At 40.7% G+C, this 27,865-nt stretch overlaps 1 protein-coding gene across 1 annotated transcript in view; it reads left to right on the forward strand.

Annotated features, from left to right (window-relative positions):
• Positions 1–27,865, forward strand: part of LOC124867156 (protein kinase C-binding protein NELL1-like) — a 339,275-nt gene that overhangs the window by 131,131 nt on the left and 180,279 nt on the right. The window contains exons 9-12 of the mRNA XM_047363441.1: positions 391–493; positions 2,842–2,915; positions 9,933–10,032; positions 17,983–18,111. Coding sequence (XP_047219397.1) covers positions 391–493; positions 2,842–2,915; positions 9,933–10,032; positions 17,983–18,111 — 406 coding nt within the window. The remainder of the gene's footprint in view (positions 1–390; positions 494–2,841; positions 2,916–9,932; positions 10,033–17,982; positions 18,112–27,865) is intronic.

A 27,865-nucleotide genomic window follows, 5' to 3' on the forward strand; every position in this document is an offset into this window, starting at 1 on the left:
TCTAGAGGTAAACCTCAAAGGAAAGTGTTTCTGCCTCTTTAGCTTTGATTCTTGGGGAAAACCAGATTAATTTAATTTTCACTTAATTTCTACAACCTATAAAAGGATTGGCAAGCTATGCACATAAACTATGCTCAATCATTTTAAATGGCAAACTAAATATGCAACCACATGGCATGTTTGGGGTGCAGCAAACATGAAATCATAGACAATAGAAACAATACAAGTTGTTGGCAGTTAAGTTTAGTCATTTAAAAGTGCCTTTGTTAGGACTCTGATCTGATCTGGACATCCTTGGCTTTCTTTCCTAGACAAAGCAGATGAGTTTCACTGATCTGTTACTAAAACTGCAATACTTGTTTGTTTTTTTCTTTTATAATCATCCAAAAGAATGGTGTGGTGGAGTGTCGCAGGGTCTTCTGTCCTCCAGCAAATTGCTCAGACAACATGCTGCCTGTACATGTTGATGGGACTTGCTGTAAAACATGCCGACGTAAGTATCAACACAAATGCAGCATGCGAGAAGGCATATCCATCACAGATCTCTGTAGTTATTGTGCAGAATTATGTTTTCAAAGTGTACAGATACCTTTATACCCTGCTTTTACAGTATCTAAAAAGAATCACTGACTGTGACCCCTTGAATCGAACGCAGATTATTAATTAGAAGCACTATAATTTGTTTACTTTAATAAATCAACAATAATTGTTAGATACTTTAGCAGACCATCAAATAGTAGCACTTCAACCTAACAAAAATTCACATAAAATTTGACTTTCCTGAATTTGTGTTTTAAAGTTATTTTGATCTTATTTAGAAATTGTAGCTTAGATATCTTGTTGAGAAAAAACATATTTTCTTATAACCATGACACAATTTCTCATGATAGGTTGTATTTGCTCTTTCAGTGATTTTGGTAGTACTATTTACTGCTAAAAATATACCAGTTGCTGCATGTTAGCAATTGAACTAAATGTGTGTTTTTCACAATTAGGATATCAGATTTGTGAGCCTGCTGAATAACTGTTATATTTCTTATTGTTCATTGCCTACAAAAGATAGGCATTAGTTGCATGTTGCAAAAAACAAGAATAAAAACCCATAACATTAAATTCATCTGTGTGTGTAAAATGTTTCCTGTTCCTGTGTATTTACTACTCTTTATAATAGGTATTATTATACTATTCATTAAGGGTTATTTTTTTTGGGCTGAGGCTTTTAAATTAGAAATTAGCCTACAAATTATTGGCATTTTGGTGTACCGTTTGGTGTCTGTTGAATTTGTTATTTTGCTTAGTTGAATGATTAAATATCAAAAATAATGTTTGGACTTTACATTTTTGGCTTACACTGTGGCACAAAATAATGACTAAAGATATTTATTATAGCTTCATCATGACTCTTTGATGTGTTGGAAGCAATGGACAGGTTTGGGAATGTTAGCGAATTTGACAAGGACCATATTATGATGATTCGACAACTTGGACAGAGCAGCTCTTGTGGGGTGTTCCTGGTCTGCACTGGTCAGTTTCAATCAAAACTGGACCAACAGAACAGTGGTGACCTGACCATGGGTGGCCAAGCTTTTTAATTCACAAAGAAAGCAAAAACTGCCATCTGTGAATTGATCCAATGGACAGGTTACTATAGATACATTTACTGAATGCTGGTTCTGAGAGGTGTGAAAATACAACTTGTCTCAAAAGATGCTGCATGGCAGCAGAACAGTCAAGGTACTCGTTTACTTTTTCATTAGGATGACTCATCCAAAGCAAACGTGGTTCAAGAATGGTTTGAGAAGCACAACAACAAGTTCAAGGTGTTGACTTGGCCTCCAAATTCCCCAGATCTCAATCCAATTGAGCATCTGCAAAATTTGCTGTACAAACAGGTTGGATCCATGGAGGCCCAGTATCACAACTTACAGGACTTAAAGGATCTGCTGCCAACATCTCGGTGCCAGATAGCACAGGACACCTTCAGTGGTCTATCATAGCCCTATAGGTCTATGTCTCTACAGGGACCAACACACAATTAGGCATGTGGTGATTATGTTATTTCTGATGAATGTGTTTTAAGGTTTATAGGACCAATGTGTGATAAAATGTATAAAAGTAATTTGCATTTTAAAAGTAGTTTCAATTAGATTCACAATTGATGTTGTTCTGCTAGCAGAATGAAGGCAGGCTAAAGAGCAAAGATCACAGCTGTCTTCATACAGACTGAAATATAACCAATATTTTAAAGTTTTAAGCACATAGAGTTCTAGTATCTGCTCCCAGACACCCAGACAGCTGCGCCTTTCATAATATACTGCATAAAAAGAAAGAATTCCCTGAAGTATGGATAGTCTGAATAATTTCAGCCCTCCTTCGCCTCCCTCTGTCCCTCTACTCATTCTTCCTTCCGCCTCTTGTTCCTCTGCGAACATCGGAGCTCTGGCGCAATAAAAACGAGGAAGCTGCACTCCTGAGATGTGACAGAGCATGCTGTGGTCCAGCACCCTGGAGAGGATGAAAGCGGGACTTTGCATCATGTGGCTTATTTACTACTTCTGATTTATCACCAGAGGGATATGCTATAAGGCCTTCATCTGCTGTATTCTTAATGTGCTTTTACCCATCCACTTATGCATATTAGCAAAGAAAAAAAATTGTAACCAGAATAAAATGCAGAACTTTACACTGGAAACTTCCTTTTCCTCTCGCAATGTCAAAAGCATGATTTTATTGCTATTGTCTGATTATCTAAAATTGGTTTTATTTCTTGCAGCTTCTGTATTTACATTCAAGAAAACAACATAGCAGTTTAATTTTTTATTGATTCTCTATCCTCCCCAGCTCAATGTGCCTACTTGGGACAGACGTTTTCTGAGGGTCAACATTTTCTATCCAGGACATGCAAGGAATGCAAGGTATCACTTCTTTCATTTTGCAATCCTTTCTCTAGCATTTATCATCTTTTCTACAGTAATATCACAAGGCACGTCGTATCAAGGAAAATGTGTAATGATTGTATGTGGTGGACCTCTTGGTTTGTGATTCAATTAGCCAGCAAGCCATATTAGTTTTCCGACATTCCTGCAATCTGTTCAGTCTGCCTATTTTTGCACTAATGGTGAGATACCCAGGTAATTAGAATAACATATGAAGCTAGCTAAACAAAGGCCTAGGCTGAATTGAAACTCCATCACTGCAAGGTTTATAATGGCAGTCATTTTTCCAGATCAGCACAGAACAAAATGTGAGTTTTCCTCAGTGAGAATGCATTTATCTTTAAAGATAGCATTCTAAGGAGGACATTACCATTTTACAAATGTAACTGCTAACAAATAAGCATATGGGGGATTGTTGGACTCTTCATTAGTCCTCTGTGAGCCAGGAATACCATCATACTTTATTCCCAGGCTTTATTTCAAGCATTCACCACATTTACTTTTAAAATTGGACAGTAATGACCAATTTTTATTGTTTGATCTCAAGGAAGCCTTTTTTATCATAGGATGGTGCTGTTTACAACCATGATATCCAATAAATTTCAGCAGGTGTCCCTAACTGTGTCATCCTGATTGGGTTTTTGAGTGACATTACAAATTCCAAAGTGTTTTTAGTGTCTAACCTCACAGCAGGTTCACAGCAGGAAACAGGTGTGGAGTTATACAAGTAATATTAAGGTTATCCTTTGATGAACAGGATCAGGAAAGAAAAAGAATGAGAAAGAAATAGAGCAGCTGTACGGTTGGAAATGAATCTTATCTGTTGTCACAATTCACAGTTCTGTACCAGTGTTTTACATTTCTATTAGAAATGCACCAATCAACAGATCAGGGACTTGGAATGAGACAGTTTTGAGAAGCGGGTGTGGTAGAGGTTTGTGAAAGACCTGAGTTTTTGAAAGGCTTGTTTGGTCTGATTGACTATTTTAGGTGGGGTGTGAAGAAGCCATGACTGACGGATTTAATTTCTCTCCTCCCTACTCTTGGTAAACTGCTGCAAGCTTGCTGCCTTTACCATTAGCCTGACTGTTAGCCACTGTAGAGATTTATAATTATTTGATTATAAATATTTATCTGAAAATATAATTGTAAAGTCATAATTCATAATTAATAAGTTCTAACCAAAAATCATTCCTTACACATAAATATTAAAGCTACACTCTGGGGTTGTGATTATTGGGCTAACATCACTAAATAATTACAATTAATAAATTGTCATTAATAATGAATAATTATTAACCAACACCATGCTGAATGTCAACAGGTTATAAACAGTTTTACTAAAAAGGGTGAGCGGAGCACCAACCTTAGTTGAAAGAAAATCACTCTTACACAAATAAACACAAATGCTGTCAAATAGCTGCCTCTCACAATCAACTATTCAGATCCAACAAACCTTTTACCTTACTAAGACATGGACAATTCTACAAAAGGGGTCAATTAATAATAAAAATAAAAATGCATACTGATAATAAATGGAAATCAAACCAGCAGTTTATGGACAGAAATGGGAAAAAATCAACCGTTTGGATTGACTTGGAATATAGAATAATAAGAAAAAGCGGAGTGTTTATCCATACAGGCGGCACAGCTCAGAGATAGCTTAGCTCCGGCCTTATTCATGATCAGCCGATCAAAAGCACAGTGAACAAACTGACATTCTATAAACATTGCTCAGGCGCGCTCACAGTTCAAACACATTGAAACCGCACTCTAACATAGCGCAACATTGCTGAATAACAAACACATTGGATTAACTAAGTGGCAATCTGAGATCACTCTAGTACTCCCTCCTTTACTCTTCCCAGGCCTACAAAGAACAAAGAAAAACGAATGAATTACTTGATGTTATTCTCCTCCTGGAGATTGGTTTTGGATAATGGAGTTAAACCTGCCTGTGAACTTCTCATTCTCGAGAGATGCCTCCTTTGCATGGTGATCAAGGCTGGAATAACAAAGGTGCGTTAGCTTGAGTCAGAATATAAAGCCTTGGCTGGAGACGTCATAGCTGCAAGGCATGCTGGGAGGTCCATTTCACCTGACCAAATTGGTGGTGGCCCAATGCCACAATGCTACATACAGCTACGCTACACATGTCCACTGCCATCACACAGCGAGGTGATAAGCGACTAGACTGCCATAAAACAGTGGTCACAAGCAACTCACCCATTGCTTCTGTTCACTAGTCTAGCAATTTACCATCATGCTAAATCAGACTACCCCAAAACTTATACACAGTAGCTGGTTGTTTACAGTAAGCACAAAGCACTTTCAGAACACCAACTGCTAACCAGTCTGTAAGATTTTATTCTATTGGTTTTTTGTTCAGGGACCCACATGGATAGACAACTACGGTAAAAGTGTAAGTCCAGTGTCCCTACTTATGGCTTCCCAGTCAGTCAGCATCACAGTTAACCCACTGCCATGGGTGTGCATCTGAAAAATATCAGCTAGGGATATTCACGAGATTTGCATTGCCTGTTTCTAGGCCTGAAGCATGCCCAGGCAACACTGCACACCCTTCATTTAAAGAGCCTCCGGTGCAGACTAGCACACATAGCTCATCTCTCGCTGCGTAACCTAATGAATTTAGCAGTTACACACGCCTATCGCTGTGCTGACTCGGCCACTCCAGGCATCAGCCATTATACACTAACAGTATTATCTTCTTTCAAGATGGCAGCAGTGTACATGACCTGCCCGTCCTTACAAATTTTTGTTGTGTCCTTGATGTTTTCTTTCAGTTTTTTATTCAAAATGCTAACCTTCTCCTGGTGTATTATCACCAGACTGAGATTTTCAACAAGAAAGCCAGAAAACGTTCTGCCCTCCGCTTCTCTCTGGTATATTGGCTTACCTTTACCTTAGCCTGGCTCCATCTACATAGGTTGGCTCAGATGCTGCAGGAAACAGTAAAATGTTATTGAAAGCTTGTTTGGTGTCTTATCTGGCAGGCTGCTCTGGAGATATTGTGATTGCAAATCGATGCTTTATACCACGGTGCTTTCCGGATCTCATTGGTTTCTTTCTGGTTCCTGTGGTCTGCTTGGATGTGGGTCAACCAGTCCGTTGCTTGTCTGTTCCTCAACCCGCAGGCATAGGGCTCACCACATGCTGCCCTAGTTTCTGCTCCTTTCAAGATGGCTCTGGTAAATGCTAGGTCACCAACAAAACCTTCATTCTAATGTTTTTTTTTTGACATCCCTAGATCTGGATTTTTTATTCTTAATGGAAACATGGATGAACATTGTTCAAGATAATGGAGAAGGTTGTCTATTGCCAGCTAAGCTCACACTTAAACTTATTGAGTTGTTTCAGTCTGGCTTTTATACCATTAACAGTACTCAGCACTGTTGAGGGTTTTTAAATTATGTTCTTTAAGTCACAGACTGTGGTCACTGTGTTGTTCTGTTGCTGTTGGACCGAACAGTTGCCTTCGATACTGTAGACTGTCAGGTCCTCCTGTCTGAAGAACAGGGTCAGTTGGCAAGGTATAGCTTTAAACTGGTTTATATCCTATTTAACAATGCTGATACTCTGTGGTGCCTAATACTTGTGGAGTACCTCAGGGCTCTATACTTTGCCCTCTTTTCTTTTCTCTGTATTTACTTCCTCGTGGATCCATTCTATAGAAACATGATATTGCTTTCCAAGCCTATGCTGATGACATCCAAATCTATATCTAAATCTAATCTAAAACAGGATAGTCATGACTCCAAGAACCAACTTTTGGACTCCATTGGAGAAATGAATGTTAGTGAACTTTTACGTTTAAATGAACAGAGACCAAGTTTTGTTTTTTGGGCCCAGTGATCCTTTCAAAGCCTGTGCCAATCTGTATCCTTTAACACAACAAATAACTCACACAACAACAAACTTGGGTGTCAGGCTGGACAGTGATCATTGATGCTCAGGTATCAATGGTCAACTCCAGCTTTTTTCATATAAGACAGCATTTGTGGGATCACTTTGAGACTTTAATACATATTTTTTTTTATCTCAATTCGTTTAGACTGGACTGGAACTGTTTTGTCTGCAACAGGTAACAAATTCTGCAGCTAGATTGCTGACTCGCACCAACAGAAGGGCTCATATTACTCCCATTCTAAAAGTCTTCCATTGGCTCCCAGTTTCTTTTTGTACTAATTTTTAAATCTTGGTATTGACTTTCAGAGCACTGCATGGACAGGCTCCCTCCAATATCAGAGACCTGTTATGTCTTTATACTCCCTCTCGCAGGTTGAGGTAATTGGATCAGAACCTTCTCATGGTCCCTCGTACCCGTTTTTAGTCCCGCACCCTTTACTCACTTACTTTCTACTGTAATGCACTTTTTGTTGGGCTGAGCCACCTGGTTCAGTATGCTATTGCCTGGCTCTTAACTGGTACAAGAAAACAAAAACATATCACTCCAACTTCAGCATCACTACACTGGCTTCCAGTTTGTTTCCTGGTTGATTTTAAAGTTATTTTATTGGTTTTCAAAATGTCTGCATGGTCTCACCCCACACTATCTGTCCAACCTGCTTCAGCCATATGTTCCCTCATGCTTTTCCAACCGGCAGATCAATCACTCCTTCTTTGTGTATCTGAAAGGCCGACTCACTTCTTGTTTTTTGAATCAATCTTGTAAAACACATTTTTTCTCTTTGGTTTTTTAACCCTAACCCAATGGTGTTGTTTTAAAATTGCTTTACAAATAAAAGTGTATTGTATTATCAACAGGAGCTGTAACAATATTAATGAAAATGATAAGCAACGACAATTATTTTGAAACTATAATGTCCAAAGAGTGCCAAACCCCACAAAAATACCATTTAAATATTTCTAAATATTATATTACACTTCCTGTTAGCCCCTATTTACTCCGCCCAATATTTCCTGTAAGTAAATTCAACCAATCAAGGCTTTTACGAACTCCAATAACAGTTTTCGCAAACTCTGCCCACCCCCAAAACCTCCGCTGATTTACTGCAGACGCCCCTTCATTGGTAATAACCAGGCCAATTACTGAAAAATCAGACCACCATCAGTTTCAGTCTATAAACCAACAACCAGCATTATGTTTGGTACTATGTTGCACTATGCTGAGTTCAGTAAAAATCAGATAAGGGTTAGAGACTTATGTTTTCATACATACATGGAGATAAGGCTTAAAGGTGGACATAAAATAGGAGGGACTTCCCATCTACCAAAGCATCTGGTTTTTATTTAAATGCTGATCACTACTTGTTATTCATTAAGGCATAACAATACCCAAAGCGTCTTCAATGTCAGCCCGACTTCTATACCTAATTTTCAATTTTTGGTTATAAGATTACAAAATGGATCTATATCTTAGACTACAAGGCTAACTGTGGCATTACAGTTTATGAACTGAAAACATCTGCAGTTTTTTTGGAATTAAATTTTACTCGAATTTATGCTACTATATAAATTTTATTACATTGTGTGCTGTTAACTGCGTTAACAAGAGTTAACACAGGAAGCCTGGGAAAATTAAATTAAAGCCAATCCTTGAGCATCTCTGGCAGTAAAGAAAAATAACTCAGCTTAAATTGGTTAACTTTTGAAAGAAAGTACCAGTATGTTTATCATATAATTTAATAACTGAAGAAAAGTCTAATCAATGAGTGCCTGGATTTACAAATGATCCTCCAAAGTGGCTTATAATAGGTATAAAAAATACAACATGAAGCAGAGCTGTGAAGGACAATATTGATTTTGTTCGATACCCGGGACCTGGAGAAATCATTGAGGACCACCAGCACGCTGACATACCAGCCAGTCTGTTGCAGTCTGACTATTATCGACTAAAAAACACATAGACAACTTTTATCTATCTTTGTGTCCTTGCTTTTGTTGGGAGTTCATCTCTGTCTTAACAGTTTCAGTATTAATAGCAATATATCTGGATTTTACATTCCCTGCTCATTGTGTTAATGTATCCATGAATGCCCTACTTTTACTACAAAAGACACTTTTAAAAGTTATGTAATACCTTCCAAATTTGTTATAAATTTTTAAAATAAGATAAGTTTGAACCTTGAACCTTTTCACATTACAACCACAAACTTTAAGGGCTTTTTATTAGGATTTTATGTCAGTGACCAACACAAAGAAGCTCGTAATTGTAAAGTATAAGGAAAAGGACACATGGTTTTCAAAATGTATTATTAATACTAAATCTATAAAGTACGCTGTATATTTGTATTCACTAGGGCATTTACAAATCTATCAAGACATGGCTGCCCACCTGATCTGGCAGACTGGGCCCATGCTAAATAATCACATTCATCCCCAAAGGTTATACATTAACATTTATGGTTGTAAAATGACAAAATGTCAAAAAAGTCAAGTACAGCTGGTTTTACAATTCATTGTTGTTTCTAATTGCTATAAACTACTCTTAACAAGTTTACTCGCTTTTGAAGGTGATTGTACCATTTCTAAATGTCGTACTTCAAAAATAATTTCTATCTTTTTTTTAGAAAACTAACACTTGTTAAACCCTTCAAAATCTGATGCAGTACACTGTCTATGTGCGTCTTACTTAAAAAAAAAAACGTTTTTACCCTTCAGTCTCAATTCAATCCCCGCTAAAACCTTAATGTTAAAATTTGTAAGACTCAAAAAAATATTTTTGATGAATATAAGAGAAAAGGGAATAGTTAAACAAAATAAAATTTGAAGGTATATCTTCTCAACATTTTTCTATTTCATATTCATACTTGTTTCATTGGCTTAAGACAGAACGGTTGTTTGTTAAAGGGGTTGTACGACTCGTACTTCATCTCCCAAGTTTACACTCTGTAACAGATTGGATTATATAATTGCATTTTTTGGTGTAAATAAGTTACCCATGCTGCATAGACCTTCACGCCTCTAACCCCAGCATTGTAATTGTAATCTCCTGCCTGTGTGTTGTCCTTGTAGAATGGCTTGATGGTGAAAGTTACAGAAACATGTCCGGAGATTAACTGCACCATCGGTGAGCAGATCTTACCAGAGGGCAGATGCTGCAATGTTTGCAGAGGTATGGCTTCCCTTTACTGCACTCTTTTAGTAATTCACAAATCACCCCTGCTTTGGGTCTGTGTGTACTGGTGTTCTCCACAATGAGTAATTGAAACAGACTTTTCTTCATGTTGATTAAGCTGGACTACTGCAGTAATTCTCTACCTTTCCTTTTCTGTGAATCCTTTATTTTGGTTTCTTTTTTTGGCTAAGGTAGCTATCAGAGCATATTGGGCTGTCTTTTGCAGAGCACCTGCTATGCAATTTGCCTGGGCCCTCCTGCTTTGGCGGGGAAGTGCTACAAGGTAAATAGGCAACAGTCCATCAGTAAATACATAGAATAAACAAAGTGTATGAAGCTGGCATTTATGGTACCATTAGGTGCCATTACAAAGAAAATATACAGGACAGTTTGGCTAAAAGGAAACTGTACTCTTGTTTCTGATAAAATTGCCTCACACTAACCATATTCTGAGAAAAAGATAAAAATCAAGCATATGAGAAATCCTATTTTTATAGTGAAAGAGAGATGAGCATAAACTTAAAAAAATAAGGAAAAGGTCAAGAAAATAAAATCAGTATGATTAAAAATTGAAAGTATGAAGAAACAAGTGTCATGTGAGTAAAAAAGATTTTATTATATATATATATATATATATATATATATATATATATATATATATATATATAGAAGAGTAGAGTTATACAATAGGAGAGATTGTACAGTAAGAACTTATAAATAACTATTAGCACCCTAGAACTACTTTTTTTCCTGCCCTACTATTCAGGGTTTGAATCCACAGTAACTAAAGCTTAGAGCTGGACATAATTTCCAAATTATGTTTAGATCTTATGTCTACTTCACAGCCCCTCTGGAATGTATTTGTTGATAAATCCTTATGGTCATACAGACTCTGTCAAATTTGTAATTCCACATTTGTTGCAGTACTCATACGTCATTATTGCACTGCAATACAAAACAACTATCATGAGAGGCTTATGTGTAGTTGTTGCACACTAAATGTGCCAAACACAGCTTTATTATGTTATACCAAAATACGTGTAGGTGTACACTTCAATAATCGATTCTTTTCCGTTTGTGCTCAAGTTTGTTGATGTATTTATAGGGAAGAATAATGTAGAGCTCTTTCTTGGCCTCCTCAGGTGCACTGCCTGTTCGGGCTTTTATCCGCAGCCTGTCTGTCACTCATTACAGGGAGGAATGAAATATCTACGCAGCAAGACACAAGCATCTCTGTCTGTCTGTCACTATCCTGATCTGTCAGACTAATTTTCAATTCATCTATCTCTTTTATCACACTTGTGCATGTGGACTTTCTAGGTGTGCAAAGGTTAAGATCGGGAAAAAAAAAATGCTGCCTTAACATTATGACCACGTACCTACTAGGACGTCAACTTGTCCCAGAAGAAAAAATACCTCAAGTTGTTGTGTGCGTTGTTCGAAAATAGATGTTTTGGGTCCTTTTAATTTTGGTGTTCAGTCTCTGTGCAACGGTCTCCAAAGTTGCTATCTAATCCCATCAGTTGGTCCATCAGTTGGTTGTTATTTAAAGGGTCTTTGAACGCCTATGCAGTTTTTTGCCAGTTCATCCTACACAAGGACAATTTCTACAGTCCAGCCAAGTCAAAATGAATTGATTCATGCTCATAGTTCACTACCAAGATATTTTAAACTATATCCATAGCTCCAACTTCAACTAGTTCTCATTCATTTATCATACTTTGAAATAATGTTTAAACACACATATACAGAAGTCAGGACATCATTCACAGATTAGCAAATGGATTGTCCTATTACCAAGCAACTGTTTATTTTTCATTCATGCTGTTTTTTTCTTACAAAAACTGTAATATATACTGGCTGAATTTCCATACAGCTGCTTTCATTCACATATTTTAATAGTTTTATTAACAGAAAATAGCATTTTCACTGAAAAGCATCTGTTTTGACCACATAGCAATCACTTGTAACCCTCTTTTTACTATCAAGTCATCATTAACAAGGATTAACAAGAAGGTTTTTTTTTTACACTTTAAACTGTTCTTGCAATATTGGAAACATAGTAGCAGTGAAGAACAGCCAAAAGCCAAAAGTTGACATTGTCTTGGACAAAAGCATCGCCTTACTGCAGATTATTTTGATAATCGTACAAACATAAGCCAAACTAAATCCAGGTCATCTTTATATAATTTTGGTCATAAGGGAGTTAACCAACCATAATGTTCCTCTTTAATAAAATCCTAATGTTGTGTACACACAGGGTGGGCGGAGGGGGCCTCGGCAGGAGGGCCAGAAACAAGAACAGAGTTCAGGCGGACGACCAGGGGGTTGTCCCCAGCAGGCACAGACTTCCGGCGGGCGACCAAGCAGAGTAGAGGACCCCCCAGAAACTCTGTGGAACTCTGGAGGCGTGGAGCCTGGCAAACCCTCGGAGGCAGAAGTAGAGCCTGGCAAACCCTCGGAGGCTGAAGCAGAACCTGGCGAACCCTCGGAGGCTGAAGCAGAGCCTGGCGAACCCTCGTCTCTGGGTACAAAGGCCAGAATGAGGACAAAACGTTCCTTAAACCCCTCAGGAACAGGGTTCAGTGGCGCTTCCGCCTCGAACCCCTCGTCGCAGGGTTCAGAAGCCAGAATGAGGTCTAGTTGCTCCTTGAACCCTTCCGGAACAGGGTCCAGTGGCGCTTCCTCCTCGAACCCCTCGTCGCAGGGTTCAGAAGCCAGAACAAGGACCAGTTCCCCACTGAACCCCTGCAGGCTAGGAACAGGAGCTGAGGTGTCGCAGACACCCTCAGTGGCGTGAGCAGAGGCTGAGGTGTCCCCGAGACCCTCAGTGGCGTAAGCAGAGGCTGAGGCGTCAGCGAGACCCTCATTGGCGTGAGCAGAGGCGTCAGCCGGACCCTCAGCGGCGTGAGCACAGGCGTCAGCCGGACCCTCAGTGGCGTGAGCAGAGGCGTCAGCCAGACCCTCAGTGGCGTGAGCAGAGCCATCAGCCGGACCCTCAGTGGCGTGAGCAGAGGCTGAGGCGTCGCCGAGACCCTCAGTGGCATGAGCTGAGGCGTCGCCCTTTTACGACGTCCTCTGCACCGTGTGGAGGGGGTTGAGGCTGACTTAGGGGCAGGCGTCATCCCAGGCTGTGGTGTGTCATGCCTGGAGTCAGGCTGTGGTGTGTCTGGCCCGGAGTCAGGCTGTGGTGTGTCTGGCCTGGAGTCAGGCTGTGGTGTGTCTGGCCTGGAGTCAGGCTGTAGTCCTGGCATGGGCTGCTCTGCAGCAGCACTCATGTGGCATGGTGTGGGTGAAGGAGGACGGCAGTAAAACAACCTTACTGCCATTTCATAATCCATCTCTATCTGCCTTATCCTCTCCATCAGCTCAGGAGAGGAATACAGGAGACCAGTCGTCCTTAGGCTCTTTATTTGGCGTGCATAGAACCTCAAGCGCTGTTCCAGCTCGACAGGTGTTGCCTCAGAACACAGGGCTGGAGCGAGCGCAGACGGCATGGGCGGAGGTGCAGCGAGCCTGGGAGACAGTGCTGTGGCAGACGAAGATGCAGGCTTTCTTGCCGCAGCAAGCCTGGGAGACAGTGCTGTTGCAGGCGAAGATGCAGGCTTACTTGCCGCAACACTCTCGTAAGCTGGCCTTGGAAACCACCTCCTCACCAGCCGAACCACAGGAAGGTGCTCAACGCCAGCGTTTCTTGGGGCGGGAGGAGGGCGAGGGCTTCACTGCCGGACCAGAGTGCGCAGCCAGGGGAGCAGGCGGAGAACGGCGCTGAACCGCCTCACGCTCCATCTGCTCCAGCAGCAGTGGAGAGGGTAGAACCTCCAGGTCGGTCGGCAGATTCCTCATTGCCTCCTCCTTCTGCCGTTCAACCCAGCGATCCAAGGCGTCTGCCTTCTGTTTCTCCGCGGGGTCCATGGATGGCGGAAACATTCTGTTAGGGTTTGTGAGATATAGCACCCCAGAATGCAGACGAGCAGGCAGCGTGATGGTAAGTGAAAAAAGGTTTAATAACAAAAAACAAATTAACTCACAGCAGGAGGCAGGAACAAAACAAACGGGCAGGCAAGACAGGCATGGAATGATCAGAAAAACAAGACTTGGTTTGAGAATATTTCCGCAATCAATGACAGAACAGGTGTGTATATATGGAGCATGGTACAGGTGGAAAACAAAACTGATTAACATGGTGCAGTTGGACCGAATAAACTTAATTGACAGACAGAACAAAACGTGGCTGCGGCAAAAACAGAGACTCTTGAACACATACTAACAGAAACTAGAAAAAACATGAAGCAAAAGCATAACCAGATCCAAACACCAAACTTGACAAAACGACAAAACTAAAGCATGACCAGGAAAATAACAGAAGCATGATTCAAAATCTAAGAAGAATAATAACAAAAGAACGAGTCAAAACCTTAACTGTGAAAAACATAAGAAAAAACCAGAAACCAAAAACCAAACAACCCCAAATCATAACACTAGAGGCTATGTTGTCTGGCGCTTAAATGCCCCTGATAGGGTCTCTCATGGGAAACAGGCTCTAGGTGACGGGTCAGGCAAAGAGCGGTTCAAGACACCTTCATGAGGACCACTAAATCAAGGCACGTAACGTCGTCCGGTACGGCAGAGCCGGGGTCCCACCCTGCAGCCAGGCCTGGGTTCGGGACTCGTTGGAGAGCACCTGGTGGCTGGGTTTCTCCTCGCGGGACCCGGCCGGGCCAAGCCCGGACGAGAGACGTGAGGCCATCCCCCAGTGGGCCCACCACCTGCAGGGGGAACCGTGAGGGACCGGTGCAAAGAGGATTGGGCGGCTGATGAAGGTGGAGACTTCGGCGGCCCAATCCCCGGATGCCCCTCAAGAAGGGCTGGACTCTCTTCTACTCAGGAATGGCCCACGGGGAGAGGCAGCGGGCTGGGGTGGGTTTGCTTGTTGCCCCCCAGCTGAGCCGTCTCATGTTGGGGTTTACCCCAGTGGATGAGAGGGTTGTATCCCTGCGCCTTCGGGTTGGGGAGAGGTCTCTGACTGTCATTTCGGCCTACGGGCCGAGCGGTAGTGCAGAGTACCCGGCCTTCTTGGCGTCCCTGTCGGAGGTGCTGGATAGTGCCCCTCCGGGGACTCCATTATTCTGCTGGGGGACTTCAACGCCCACGTGGGAAACGACAGTGACACTTGGAGAGGCGTGATTGGGAGGAATGGCCTCCCTGATCTGAATCCGAGTGGTGTTTCGTTATTGGACTTCTGTGCTTGTCACAGATTGTCCATAATGAACACCATGTTCAAGCATAAGGGCGTCCATCAGTGCACTTGGCACCAGGACACCCTAGACAGGAGGTCAATGATCGACTTTGTTGTCGTATCATCAGACCTTCGGCCGCATGTTTTGGACACTCGGGTGAAGAGAGGGGCTGAGCTGTCCACTGATCACCACCTGGTGGTGAGTTGGATCCGCTGGAAGAGGAGAAAGCCGGACAGACTTGGCAGGCCCAAGCGCATAGTGAGGCTCTGCTGGGAACGTCTGGCAGACCCCTTGGCCAGAGATGTATTCAACTCTCACCTCCGTGAGAGCTTTGGCCAGATTCCGGGGGATGTTGGAGACACAGAGTCCAAGTGGATCATGTTCTCCGCATCTGTTGTCGATGCTGCTACCTGTAGCTGCGGCCGTGAGGTCTGTGGTGTTTGTCACGCCGGCAATCTACGAACCCGATGGTGGATATCGGCAGTAAGGGACACTGTCAAGCTGAAGGAGTCCTATTGGCTGTGGGACTCCTGAGGGGGCTGACGGGTACCGTGAGTCCAAGTTGTCCAGCGGCTACTTTAAGGAATCTTGAATATAAAACATATTTAAAGTTATTTTTAATTTGTTTGCTTGCTACATAATTCCATATGTGTTTATTCACTGTTTTGATGCCTTTAGTGAAAATCTACGTACAATGTAAAAAGTCATAAACATAAATGAAACCATTAAATGAGAAACTTAAAACTTTTGATCGGTAGTGAATATGCAATTAAATAGACTACAAAGATAATATATTTATTATTTAAACTGATAAACCTTATTGTTGTTTCGCAAATATTCACTCATTTTGAGTTTGATGCCAGCAACACATTTCAATAGCAGGGACAGATCATGTTTACCACTGTGTTACATCACCTTTCCTTTTAACAACACTCAAGAAGCGTTTGGGAACTGAGAACAGTAGTTGTTGAAGCGTTGTAGATGGATTTCTTTGCCATACTTGCTTGATGTACAGTTGCTCAACAGTCAAGCTCTCCGATGTCGTATTTTGTGTCTCTTAATGCGCCAAACATTTTAAATGGGAGACAGATCTGGAGTGCAGGCAGGCCCGTCTCATATCTGCAAGCCACACTGTTGCAACACGTGCTGAATGTAGTTTGGTATCGTTTTGCTGAAACAAGCAGGAACATCCTTGAAAAAGACTTTGCTTGGAGCTTGGATGGCAGCATATGTTGCTCCAAAACCAGTATGCATCTTTCAGCATTAATGGTGCATTCACAGATGTGCAGGTTACCCATGCCATGGGCAATAACACATCCCTATACCATCACAGATGGTCAATCAATGTTTCAGCTTTGCCGCTTATGTGCAGAGATTTCTCCAGATTCTCTCAATGTTGATGATATTATGGACTGAAGATGATGAAATCCTTAAATTCCTTGCAACTGTACATGTCAATATCCATCCATATGAGTGTGCAAAGGTTCAGAAGTTCCCTCTTTTATTTGATAGTGTGTAGCACTGTCAATGCATATCAGATGAAAAAAACCTTGTTTGAAAGACACAACAGACTTTAAGTGTGATCTCCAGAATAAGATAAATATAAGCATGCTTGTTTGATTGTAAAATTTAAAGCTCAGGGCTTTTGCGATTGTGGCCCCTAAGTTATTGAAAGGGTTGCCTCTACATATTAGGCAGGCTCCTTCAATGCCTTCTTTTAAATTCTTTATGAAAACTCATAATGTTTACCTGTCATTGAACATAGCATCAGTTATTTGTTCTTTTGCGTGAGTTGTGTATACCATTGTTTTATGTCTACTTTTGCTTTATTATTCCTACTTATTCTCTTAATGTACAGCACTTTGGTCAACCAATTGTTGTTTTTTTATGTGCTTTATAAATAACTTGGAATTGGATTGTTCAATTTAGCTACATTTATTTATGTAGTACCAATTGACAGGTGTATTTCAAGGTATTTTACAACAAACAAATGCCAATTTCACATCCAGTCCAAATTAAGTTTAAATAAAGCTGCAACCTCTAAACACAATCCTATTTGATATTCAGATTCAGATCAAGTTGCATGCTGTTTAATTCAAATCTAAATATTAAACAGTACAGTCAAAGTCAGTTCATGAAGGTGTGTTTGATTGAAGAGGCCTTTTCCTGGAACAAGAGTAGTTTTTTCAGTTAAATATTGTGTTGTAACACTATTTCCTGTCTTCTTAAGCTTATCTAACTGCAGACATGATGTTATGGGTTATGGGAGATTCAAGATTTAATTTGTGCACACCGGTTGCTCCTGGATGTAAAAGCAATGGGTTGTATTTAACAGACAGGGAGCATGAGTCTATAGGAGCTTGACTTCATTAGTGGTATATGGGTTGTCTTGCCAGTATTTAAATCAAATATGTGTCTGAAGGAGCAAGACACAATATCAGGATAAGAAATTGACAGGGGTAAAAGAGCAGTATCCATGCAATTTTTCACATACTACAATATACAACCAGGTCTTACATGAACAGCAAATTGTGCATTTGTATCTTTTATTATTGTTTGTGAGTTTTTCCACTGAAGGAAAAACTTTTAAAATTGCACTACTTTTAGACAATAGACAAATACATAAGGCCTACTGTCATTCATGATAAAAACAGTTCATTGACTTGAGTGAGCAAATTTTATCTCTCCCTTTGCTTCTCTCTTTCAGGTTATGACTTCTGTGCAGAGGGACTCATTTGTGGAGAAAACTCAGAGTGTAAAAACAGGAATACTAAAGCAGAGTGTGAATGCAAGATCGGCTATGCCTCCATCCATGGGGATTCTACTTATTGTGAAGGTACAACTCTGTTTTACTTGACTCAGGTTGGGCAGGGGCTCACGGGGTTGACTCATATATTAACTCTGGATTTTAAGAAGCTGTATGCAGTGGGTGGAAGTGTTTAATTCATTGTTCACTTCTAGGGGCCATTTCATGGAGGCTGAGAGCTGCATGAGTTGAGTTTTGTATGACTGGCTTTAGGAGAAGAAGGATTGCCATAAGAAAACTCAATTGTTAACCTACATTGATAGAGTTCCCTGTTATATGAAACTATAACTATTGCAGAAATCTAAAACGATTCGGTGTAAAGGACCTTAATACATGCATCTACCATCATTTGTAGAAATATTTAAAATATACATCTGTTTTCAATTTGACTGTCATCTAATCGAAAACTTTGTTGTGGGTTTTTTGGACGGTTCTGGGTTTCCCAACTGCCATGTTTTTTCAAGCAGGCTAATTTTCTCTAGATTGTTAGAGTAATCTCCCTTCAGTTGCCTTCCTGCAAGCTGTCAGTAAAACAGAATTAAAGATCACCATGCATCAATCAAAATTACAATGCACTTTTAAGGTTTTTACCCTATTACAGATTTTTCTTATGTTTTTACCCTTTTTGTCGCACCTGAATATAACAGATCATCAAACAAATTTTAATGTCAGAATCAGAATCAGAAAAGCTTTATTGCCAAGTACGTTTTTGGACATACAAGGAATTTGTTTTGGCGTAGTCGGTGCAATACAATACAAATTAAACAGTATAAACATATCTACAATATAATATAAATATATGTGCACAGTTTTAAGAGAGTGAGCGTAAATATAGAGCAGTATAAGATGCAAGAGCAATACAACAGTGCAGGTGATCATTGTGCAAGTATGGCAGTGCAAGTAAAGCAGGAATCCATGCTGAGCGTTAATGTAACGCATAGAGTTACAGGTTACAAGTGTCCTGTAGGCAAAAAAGGGGGGGTGTTGGGGAAAGGGAGAGTGTCAGGGTGGTTTCCGGGCTTTGTTAACCAGGCTGGTGGCAGATGGGAAAAAACTGTTCTTGTGGCGTGAGGTTTTGGTCCGGATGGACCGCAGCCTCCTGCCAGAGGGGAGAGTCTCAAAGAGTCTGTGACCGGGGTGGGAGGGATCAGCCAGAATCTTCCCTGCCCGCTTCAGGGTCCTGGAGGTGTACAGTTCCTGGAGCGACAGTAGACTGCAGACAATCACCTTCTCAGCAGACCGAATGACACGCTGCAGCCTGCCCTTATTCTTGGCTGTAGCAGCGGCGTACCAGATGGTGATGGAGGAGGTGAGGATGGACTCAATGATGGCTGTGTAGAAGTGCACCATCATAGTCTTTGGCAGGTTGAATTTTTTCACCTACCGCAGGAAGAACATCCTCTGCTGGGCTTTCTTGATGAGGGAGCTGATGTTTGGTTCCCACTTGAGATCCTGGGAGATGATGGTTCCCAGGAAGTGGAAAGATTCCACAGTGTCAATTGTGGAGTCACAGAGGGTGATGGGGGCAGGTGGGGCTGGGTTCTGCCTGAAGTCCACAACCATCTCCACTGTCTTTAGAGCGTTGAGCTCAAGGTTGTTCTGGCTGCACCAGTCCAACAGATGGTCCACCTCCCATCTGTACGCGGACATGTCACCATCAGATATGAGTCCGATCAGAGTGGTGTCGTCCGCAAACTTCAGAAGCTTGACAGACTGGTGACTCGAGGTGCAGCTGTTGGTGTACAGGGAGAAGAGCAGAGGAGAGAGAACACAGCCTTGGGGGGAACCGGTGCTGATGGTCAGGGAGTCAGAGACGTGCTTCCCTGGCCTCACGCGCTGCTTCCTGTCAGACAGGAAGTCAGTGATCCACCTGCAGGTGGAGTCGGGCACACTCAGCTGGGAGAGCTTCTCCTGTAGCAGAACTGGGACGATGGTGTTGAAGGCAGAGCTGAAATCCACAAACAGGATCCTGGCATAGGTTCCTGTGGAGTCCAGGTGCCGGAGGATGAAGTGAAGGGCTAGGTTGACTGCATCATCTACAGACCTGTTGGCTCTGTAGGCAAACTGCAGGGTGTCCAGGAGGGGGTCGGTGATGTCTTTTAGGTGTGAGAGCACAAGGCGCTCAAAGGACTTCATCACCACAGAGGTCAGGGCGACGGGTCTGAAGTCATTAAGCCCTGTGGTCCTTGGCTTCTTGGGAACAGGGACGATGGTGAGGGACTTTAAGCAGGCACATGACATGTCTCCAGTGAGGTGTTAAAAATGTCTGTGAAGACTGGAGACAGCTGATCAGCGCAGTGCTTCAGGCTGGCTGGTGAGACAGAATCCGGACCAGCAGCTTTCCGGGGGCTCTGTCTCCTGAAGAGTTTGTTGACGTCCCTCTCCTGGATGGAGAGAGCCGTCCTCGGCGTGGGTAGGGGGCTGGTGGGGGGGAACTTCAGGGTGGGGGTTGGAGGTGCCAAGGCCCCTCTTGAGGTTGGGGAGGTGGGGGTGGTGGATTGTGGCTGCAGCTGTTGGGGGGCGTCGTGGGGGATGGTTGCAGGACTGTCCCTTTGTCTTTCAAAGCGGCAGTAGAACTCGTTCAGGTCGTTGGTGAGGCGTCGATCGTTGATGGAGTGGGGGGCTTTCGGCTTGTAGTTGGTGATTTGCTTGAGCCCTTTCCAGACAGACGCAGAGTCGTTGGCTGAGAACAGGTTTTGGAGCTTCTCAGAGTACAGTCGTTTGGCCTCTTTCACTGCCTTGCCAAACTTGTACTTTGCCTCTCTGTATATGTCTTTGTCCCCACTCCTGAAGGCCTCTTCCTTATCCAGTCTTAACCTTCTGAGTTTATCTGTGAACCAGGGTTTGTCGTTGTTGTAACTCACCCTGGTGCATGATGGTACACAGCTGTCCTCACAGAAGCTGATATAGGAAGTCACAGCCTCTGTGTACTCGTCCAGACTGTTGGTAGTAGTCCTGAACACATCCCAGTCTGTACAGCCTAAACACGCCTGAAGATTCTCCACAGCCTCACTGCTCCACTTCCTTGTCATCCTCACAACAGGTTTGCAGAGCTTTAGTTTCTGCCTGTATGCAGGAATCAGGTGGACCATGATGTGGTCGGATTGGCCCAGTGCAGCACGTGGGACGGCGTGATAAGCGTCTCTGATGGTGGTGTAACAGTGATCCAGAATGTTGTCCTCTCTGGTCGGACATTTTATAAACTGTCTATATTTGCGGAGTTCGTGGGTGAGATTACCTTTGTTAAAGTCGCCAACGACGATAACTAAGGAGTCCGGGTTGGTCCACTCCACGCTCAGTATCTGGTCGGCGAGCATGCGCTGTGCGACCTGCACGTTAGCTTGCAGTGGGATATAAACACCGACCAGGATAAACGAAGCGAACTCACGGGGGGAATAGAAAGGCTTACAGTTTATGATGAAGGCTTCCAGGTCTGGAGAACAGTGCTGCTGAATCACTGTCACGTCGTTGCACCAACCACTGTTGAGGTAAAAACAGATTCCTCCACCTTTCGCTTTGCCGGAGAGTTCCGTGTCTCTGTCCGCTCTGTAGAGCTGGAATCCTGCCAGCTGCAGCGCAGAGTCCGGTATTAATCCACACAGCCACGTCTCCGTGAAGCACAAAACTGCCGATGAATAAAAGTCCCTGTTTTTCCCCAACAGCAGTTGTAGTTCCTCAATTGTGTATATCAGACACATAGGTAGGCTCAGTAAATAGAAAATTACATTTAAAAATGATTATTTCATTTATTGAGGGAAAAAGAAAATTTAAAACAACCTCTCATTGTGTAAAAAAGTAATTGCCCTCTTTACATCATTTTAACTTGATAATTAATCATTAATTAAATGATTTTGTTATTGTTTCACAAGCAACACCCATGCCTGATTACTACAGGACCTGTAGAATCAATGAATCACTTTAATAGAACCTGTCTGACAACATGTAGTGGGATAAATATCCCAAAAAGCAACACATTTTCCAATCTAAAGAAATTCAAGAACAGATAAGATACGACATCTTATAAAGTCTATAAATCTGAAAATGGTTGTGAAGCTATTTCTAAGGCTTTGGGACTCCAGTGAATCACAGAAACAGCCATTAACCACAAATGAAGAGAACATGGAACAGTGTTGAACTTTCCAAGGATTGGGTGGCCTTCCTAAGTTACCGCAAGAGCACATCGAGGACCAAGAGGTCACAAAAGAACTCAGAACAACATCTTACTGCAGAGCTTACTTGTCTCAGTTAAGGCTAGTGTTCATGTTTCAACAAAAAGGAAAAGACAGGGTAAAAGTACCATGTAAGGGGCAATTTCAAGGTGAAAAATGGCTGGACCTGAATTGTTCTGGACCTCAACAACTTAATGGAGCCTGTTCTGTACCAAAAAGATCCTGAAAAGAATGTCTGGCCATCACTTTGCAATCTTCAGCTCCAGTGGATTTGGGTCATGCAGCAGGACAATGAAGCACACTGGAAAACCCACAAATTGACTCAGAAAAGTCAGAGTCTGGATATAAATTTCATTAAGATTCTGTGGTATGAACTTAAACAGGCAATTCATGCTTAAAAACTATCCAAAATAGGTTAATTAATACGGCAAAATACAGTTCATTAATACTGCAAAGAAGAGAGGGCAAAAAGTCCTCCACAGCGATGTAAAAATATTTTTTTTAAACTGAATTTTGCTAATTTGCACTGCTTCCTTAGAAGGTCAGTGGTTTCTCTGGTGTGGGGATGGTTGGCTGAGTAAAATCCCCAGTCTATGAATGCTGAAGGCTCAGATTTCTTGTGATGAAGCCAATGGCTTTATTTGATTAAGAAGCTTTGGAGTATAAGTCAGTGGATTGAAGGATTTGCTCAGTGCTTGGTGCAATTGTCTTTGGATCACAGCCACAACAATCTGAATCCACTGAGCATTCTATGAGCCTGGTAACCATGAGCCTTATAGCTTGGCGTCACATCTTGGAATTGCATCAGCCATTAAGCTAGGGACCCCAGTCCACATCAGTCCCATGCCAAAAATGAGAGCTGGGAAACTCTGATTACTAGATCAAGAGTTTAGAATCATGGAGCCATGTTTTTTTTTTTTTTTTTTTGACTACATCGGCTTTTATCCATGTTGGAGGACTTGTGCCCTAAAGCCAGCTCAAATATTTATTGTGCTGTTTGTAATGTAGATAGTTTGCTAAGCTTTTGTCTCACAACTCAAACTGGTTTAGGATAACTGTGATAACGTCTTAGACTGTGGAATGGTAGGGTAATCATGACTGTTTTTGAGCAATAAATAAAACGCTGTAGACTGATGGTGATCTCTACACAGTTTTTGTTCAGGTCAAATTAATTGCACTCGTTTATTATAAACAGGAGGACCAACTCTGCTCTTACTATTATTAAATGTGACCATCTTACCTCATAACTGGTTTAATGGGCATCTTATGTTATTATTTACTTGTAATCAGAAGGCTCCTCTAAAAGGATGTCAAGAAATCCCAATCCGAGTGTGATAATTGCTTTCAGTCACCTCATGACACCATTTTCTGTGTTTGTTTTTTTAATTTAATAGCAGGGATGTGTGTTATTGGATCGATGCGGTATAGTGGTGTAGCAGTTAGCACTGTCACTTAACAGCAGAATGTTTAGTTTTGTATACATGCATTTTCTCTGGTTACTTTGCTTTTCTCTCATAGTTTAGATCACTTGCAAGTTGTAATACAATTAAAGCAATGCTTGTTTGTTGGTTTGCCCTCTGGTCCGTGTACTTTTGCGTTCATTCATTATTCTATTTTTGGAAATGAAATCAAATTCTGAAAAGGATGTCAGTTTGGTTTTCTGATTCATATGAATTAAAGAAAAGAAAACAGAGATGGCTTTATTTTGCTTTAAAAAAATCCATGTATGGTTCGTTCTTTGGTTTATCCGTTTCAAAATAATACGAGAACAAACGAATAATAAGGCGTTTTTTACGTTTTTTTGTTTTAAAATAAATAAAAAAACACAAAACCTTTTTTTATTTTTGGAATCATTTTTTTTTATTTTAATGGTTAAAAGAAGGAAATGTTTTAGATTTTGTTAGTTCACCATGTAAGACATTTCGGCGGAGCCAAATACTGGCAATGGCAGAACCCTGCATTGGTTACAGAGCTTGTGCGAAATGTTGTTCCCCTGAAATAATCTGTTCTCCTGGTCACACAGCAACAGTGTTACACCATGATACTACATGTATTTCACCACAGAGTTATTTAGGTTTAGGTATGAGTCCTGTGAGCTTAGGTTAGTGGACAGCAGACTGGTGAGGATAATCTGTTGAGGCAAGCACACGGCCCATGTGAAGCAAAAGCGCCTCCTGGAGTCACAATATATAGATAGAAGAGGGACAGATTATTTCAGGGGAACATAATTTCGCACAAATTCTGTAATCAATGTAGGGATTGAGTGCAGTCATTGCCACCTAGCATTTAGAAATGCACACACCGATGATACGCCACAGATCGCTTACCTGAAAGCCCTCTTATTAAGACGTTCTACTTGTGCAAGTTTCATTTTGTCAAAGGTTATGATAAATCTTATTTAATTTATTTTATGATGTATTTTCCTTGAGTATTACTTCTTGTTTTTAGTTTACATTACAGGGAGCTTTAGTTTGACATCTGTAGTATTGTGATTATACTTTAAACCAAATTAGTTCCATTGTTCAGCATCTATTTTGTGCCTCTAATTATACTACATTTCTATATTTTTGAGTACTGGTTATTATGTATCTGTCATTTTATCACTTTATGTGTGACCTGTGTGGTCGGTGGGCCCATTTTGAGTGTGCCAGATATAATACTCACACAACTTATTTCTGAACAAAGTATTTAGAGGCATAACTTGTTTTTGTAGATGTCTATTTAATTTATTTGGAGTTAAAGTTAAAGCTCGTCTGAAACGGTTTCATTCTTTCATTCTTCTTCTTGTTAGATATGCTGATGATTCATACAAGTCAGAAAACCAAACTGACACCTTTTCCAGAATTTGATTTCATTTCCAAAAATAGAATAATTAATGAACGCAAAAGTACACAGACCCCGACTGATGGTCTGGATCCATATTTCATATCTTAAATTTTTCAATTCTTTGTTTGTCTAGCTTCTGGATTATTGAGTGCATAAGCTTTGAGGAGAGATAAATTGTGTTTTATTCATATTTAAACCCAAATTAAACAAAATCTAAAATCAAATAACTTAAACTTTTACTTTTCTTAACTTTCTAAACTGGGAATGCCATTTGTAACTGTTTTTATGTCCATCTTGGAAAAGGAATGTCTGAGTTTTTGTAAGTCATTAAAATACCATTAAAACACTAAGCAGGTATTCAATAGTTTTATAGAGGTATAACTGACTGTTTTTTTTTTTAATCTGAGAAGAACTTAGATTTTCTTTAAATGAAAAAAACAAGCTTTTCTTGAGCATGTTGTTTGCAACATATTGGGTCATTCTGCTGGTGCATATATATGACTCAGGCTTAATTTCTGCAACCAGCCAGATAATTTGGTTACAATGTTGATATTCAAAGCCATCTGCCTAATCTCTAAGAAAGCAGAAATGTGCTTGCATGGGCAATATATGCACAGAAATGAAAATACAAATATAGCCACATACTATTGAAGATCTGTTTTTCAATCGCCAGCCGCCATGGAGAGTATGTTCATTTAAAAGATGCATTGTAGCATATGGCCTGAAATATTTCTGTATTCAAGCAATATGTCCTTGATCCTAAGCTCCTACCTCTTTCCATTGCTTTGTAAACTAATGAAAATTGTAGATGCATGGGTCTTGTGAACACATACTGATGGACACATGAAACAGGGTTGAATTAAATATCATTTTGACTTCTTGACATCTACACAATCCTTGTCTATTTTCTTCCATATCATCAAACCCTGAACAACTGAACACATGAAAACATTTAGCGCATTAATAAAAATTTATTACATCAAATTTCTAACTTGAATTGCTGTTCTTAGCTTAGTTTCTGTCACCTCTACAAAACATATGCATGGGAAACATAAAGTATTTCTAATGGAGTCTGCTAATATTAATGTAGAAGGAGAATTTTAACAGAGAAAATGAATGCTTTAACAGGGATCCAAAAAGGTAATACTAAGTTCCAATAGAAGCTGTAACTGTTATTAGTAGATTTGTTTTCAAATAAACGCATTTTTATCGTCCGCTGTAATGTTTTTCTTATTAATTTTACGAATATGTGCTGTACATACACATTTTCTTTATCTATGTTAGCTATCTTAACTAAAATTTTACATTCCAAATGAATTTTACATTGTTCCATTTGATGCCTGCTATCACATTGAGAGGTGTATTTATGGGATTCTTCTCTTAAATTTTGCCTAAACTATTGTCAATAAATCCCTACAGTAAGGAGTTTATCTTCAGCTCTGTGCTTTTTATTTCGTTATCTTATTTCGTTCACACTGTATTAACAGTTCCTTGCAGTTCTGGAACACATTTAAATGCTTGGTTACTGCTTATGTATTTGTGTGATAATGCCCAATAGAGAGATTTACTTAATGACAAACTTTAAGCTGCTTTCATACTGTTTAACTTGGCACATATGATAGTGTATCAAAAAATGTATCTCATGTGGGTCTAAATGTGAAGAAATAAAGCACCATTCATGAAACATCAGGTCCTGTCACCTCTATGAAGTATTACTTTCACTTTTGATTCACCCCTGTTTGTTGTAGTTACATTTTTATACATGATTCGTTTTCATTTATTTTTTTGTATTATAGTTTAGGTGTATTGAAATATATAGCGTAAATTTAGTATTCAACTGCATCAGTCCAGGGTATCAGTGCATGAACATCTGGGGATGGAAGTTCAGTGTATCTATACATAGTCTTTGTGCCCCTAAGTGGTCACATAATTATTATCATAATTAATCAGAACGTAGATCAAACTGCCACTAATTGGAGCCACTCTGAACATTCAGGATCCTGAGGTCAGTGATGCGTCTTCAGAGCAAGACTGTCTGCATCACACGGCATGAGACTACACAAATTTTATATCTGTGTCATTACTGTGACTTTTGTTAAGCACTTGCACAAGTTCCTCAATGATAGTGTAAATATTTGCTAACTATAGCACCCTAGACTAGCTGGTGATGAAATTGGATATGCCACAATATCAAATGTGAAGAAAGGTTGCTTATCTTAATTGTTTATAATTGTTTTCTATGTCTCAAAAACATTTCACCATCTAGGAAAAGGACATTTGGACACAGAATACAATGATAGTGTCTAGTTAAATGAAGCCTATGATGTTTATTTCTTCCTAACCATGACTGCTTGACCAGCTTTGAATGGCTTCCCTTCATCATATACAGGGGTTGGATAATGAAACTGAAACACCTGGTTTTAGACCACAATAATTTATTAGTATCATTTAGGGCCTCCTTTTGCGGCCAATACAGCATCAATTCGTCTTGGGAATGACATATACAAGTCCTGCACAGTGGTCAGAGGGATTTTAAGCCATTCTTGCAGGATAGTAGCCAGGTCACTACGTGATACTGGTGGAGGAAAACGTTTCCTGACTCGCTCCTCCAAAACACCCCAAAGTGGCTCAATAATATTTAGATGTGGTTACTGTGCAGGCCATGGGAGATGTTCAACTTCACTTTAATGTTCATCAAACCAATCTTTCACCAGTCTTGCTGTGTGTATTGGTGCATTGTCATACTGATACACGGCACTGCCTTCAGGATTGGATGCACATAGTCCTCA

This window comes from Girardinichthys multiradiatus, chromosome 4 (genome assembly GCF_021462225.1).
Source record: "Girardinichthys multiradiatus isolate DD_20200921_A chromosome 4, DD_fGirMul_XY1, whole genome shotgun sequence".
In the NCBI taxonomy this organism is placed as follows: Eukaryota; Metazoa; Chordata; class Actinopteri; order Cyprinodontiformes; family Goodeidae; genus Girardinichthys; species Girardinichthys multiradiatus.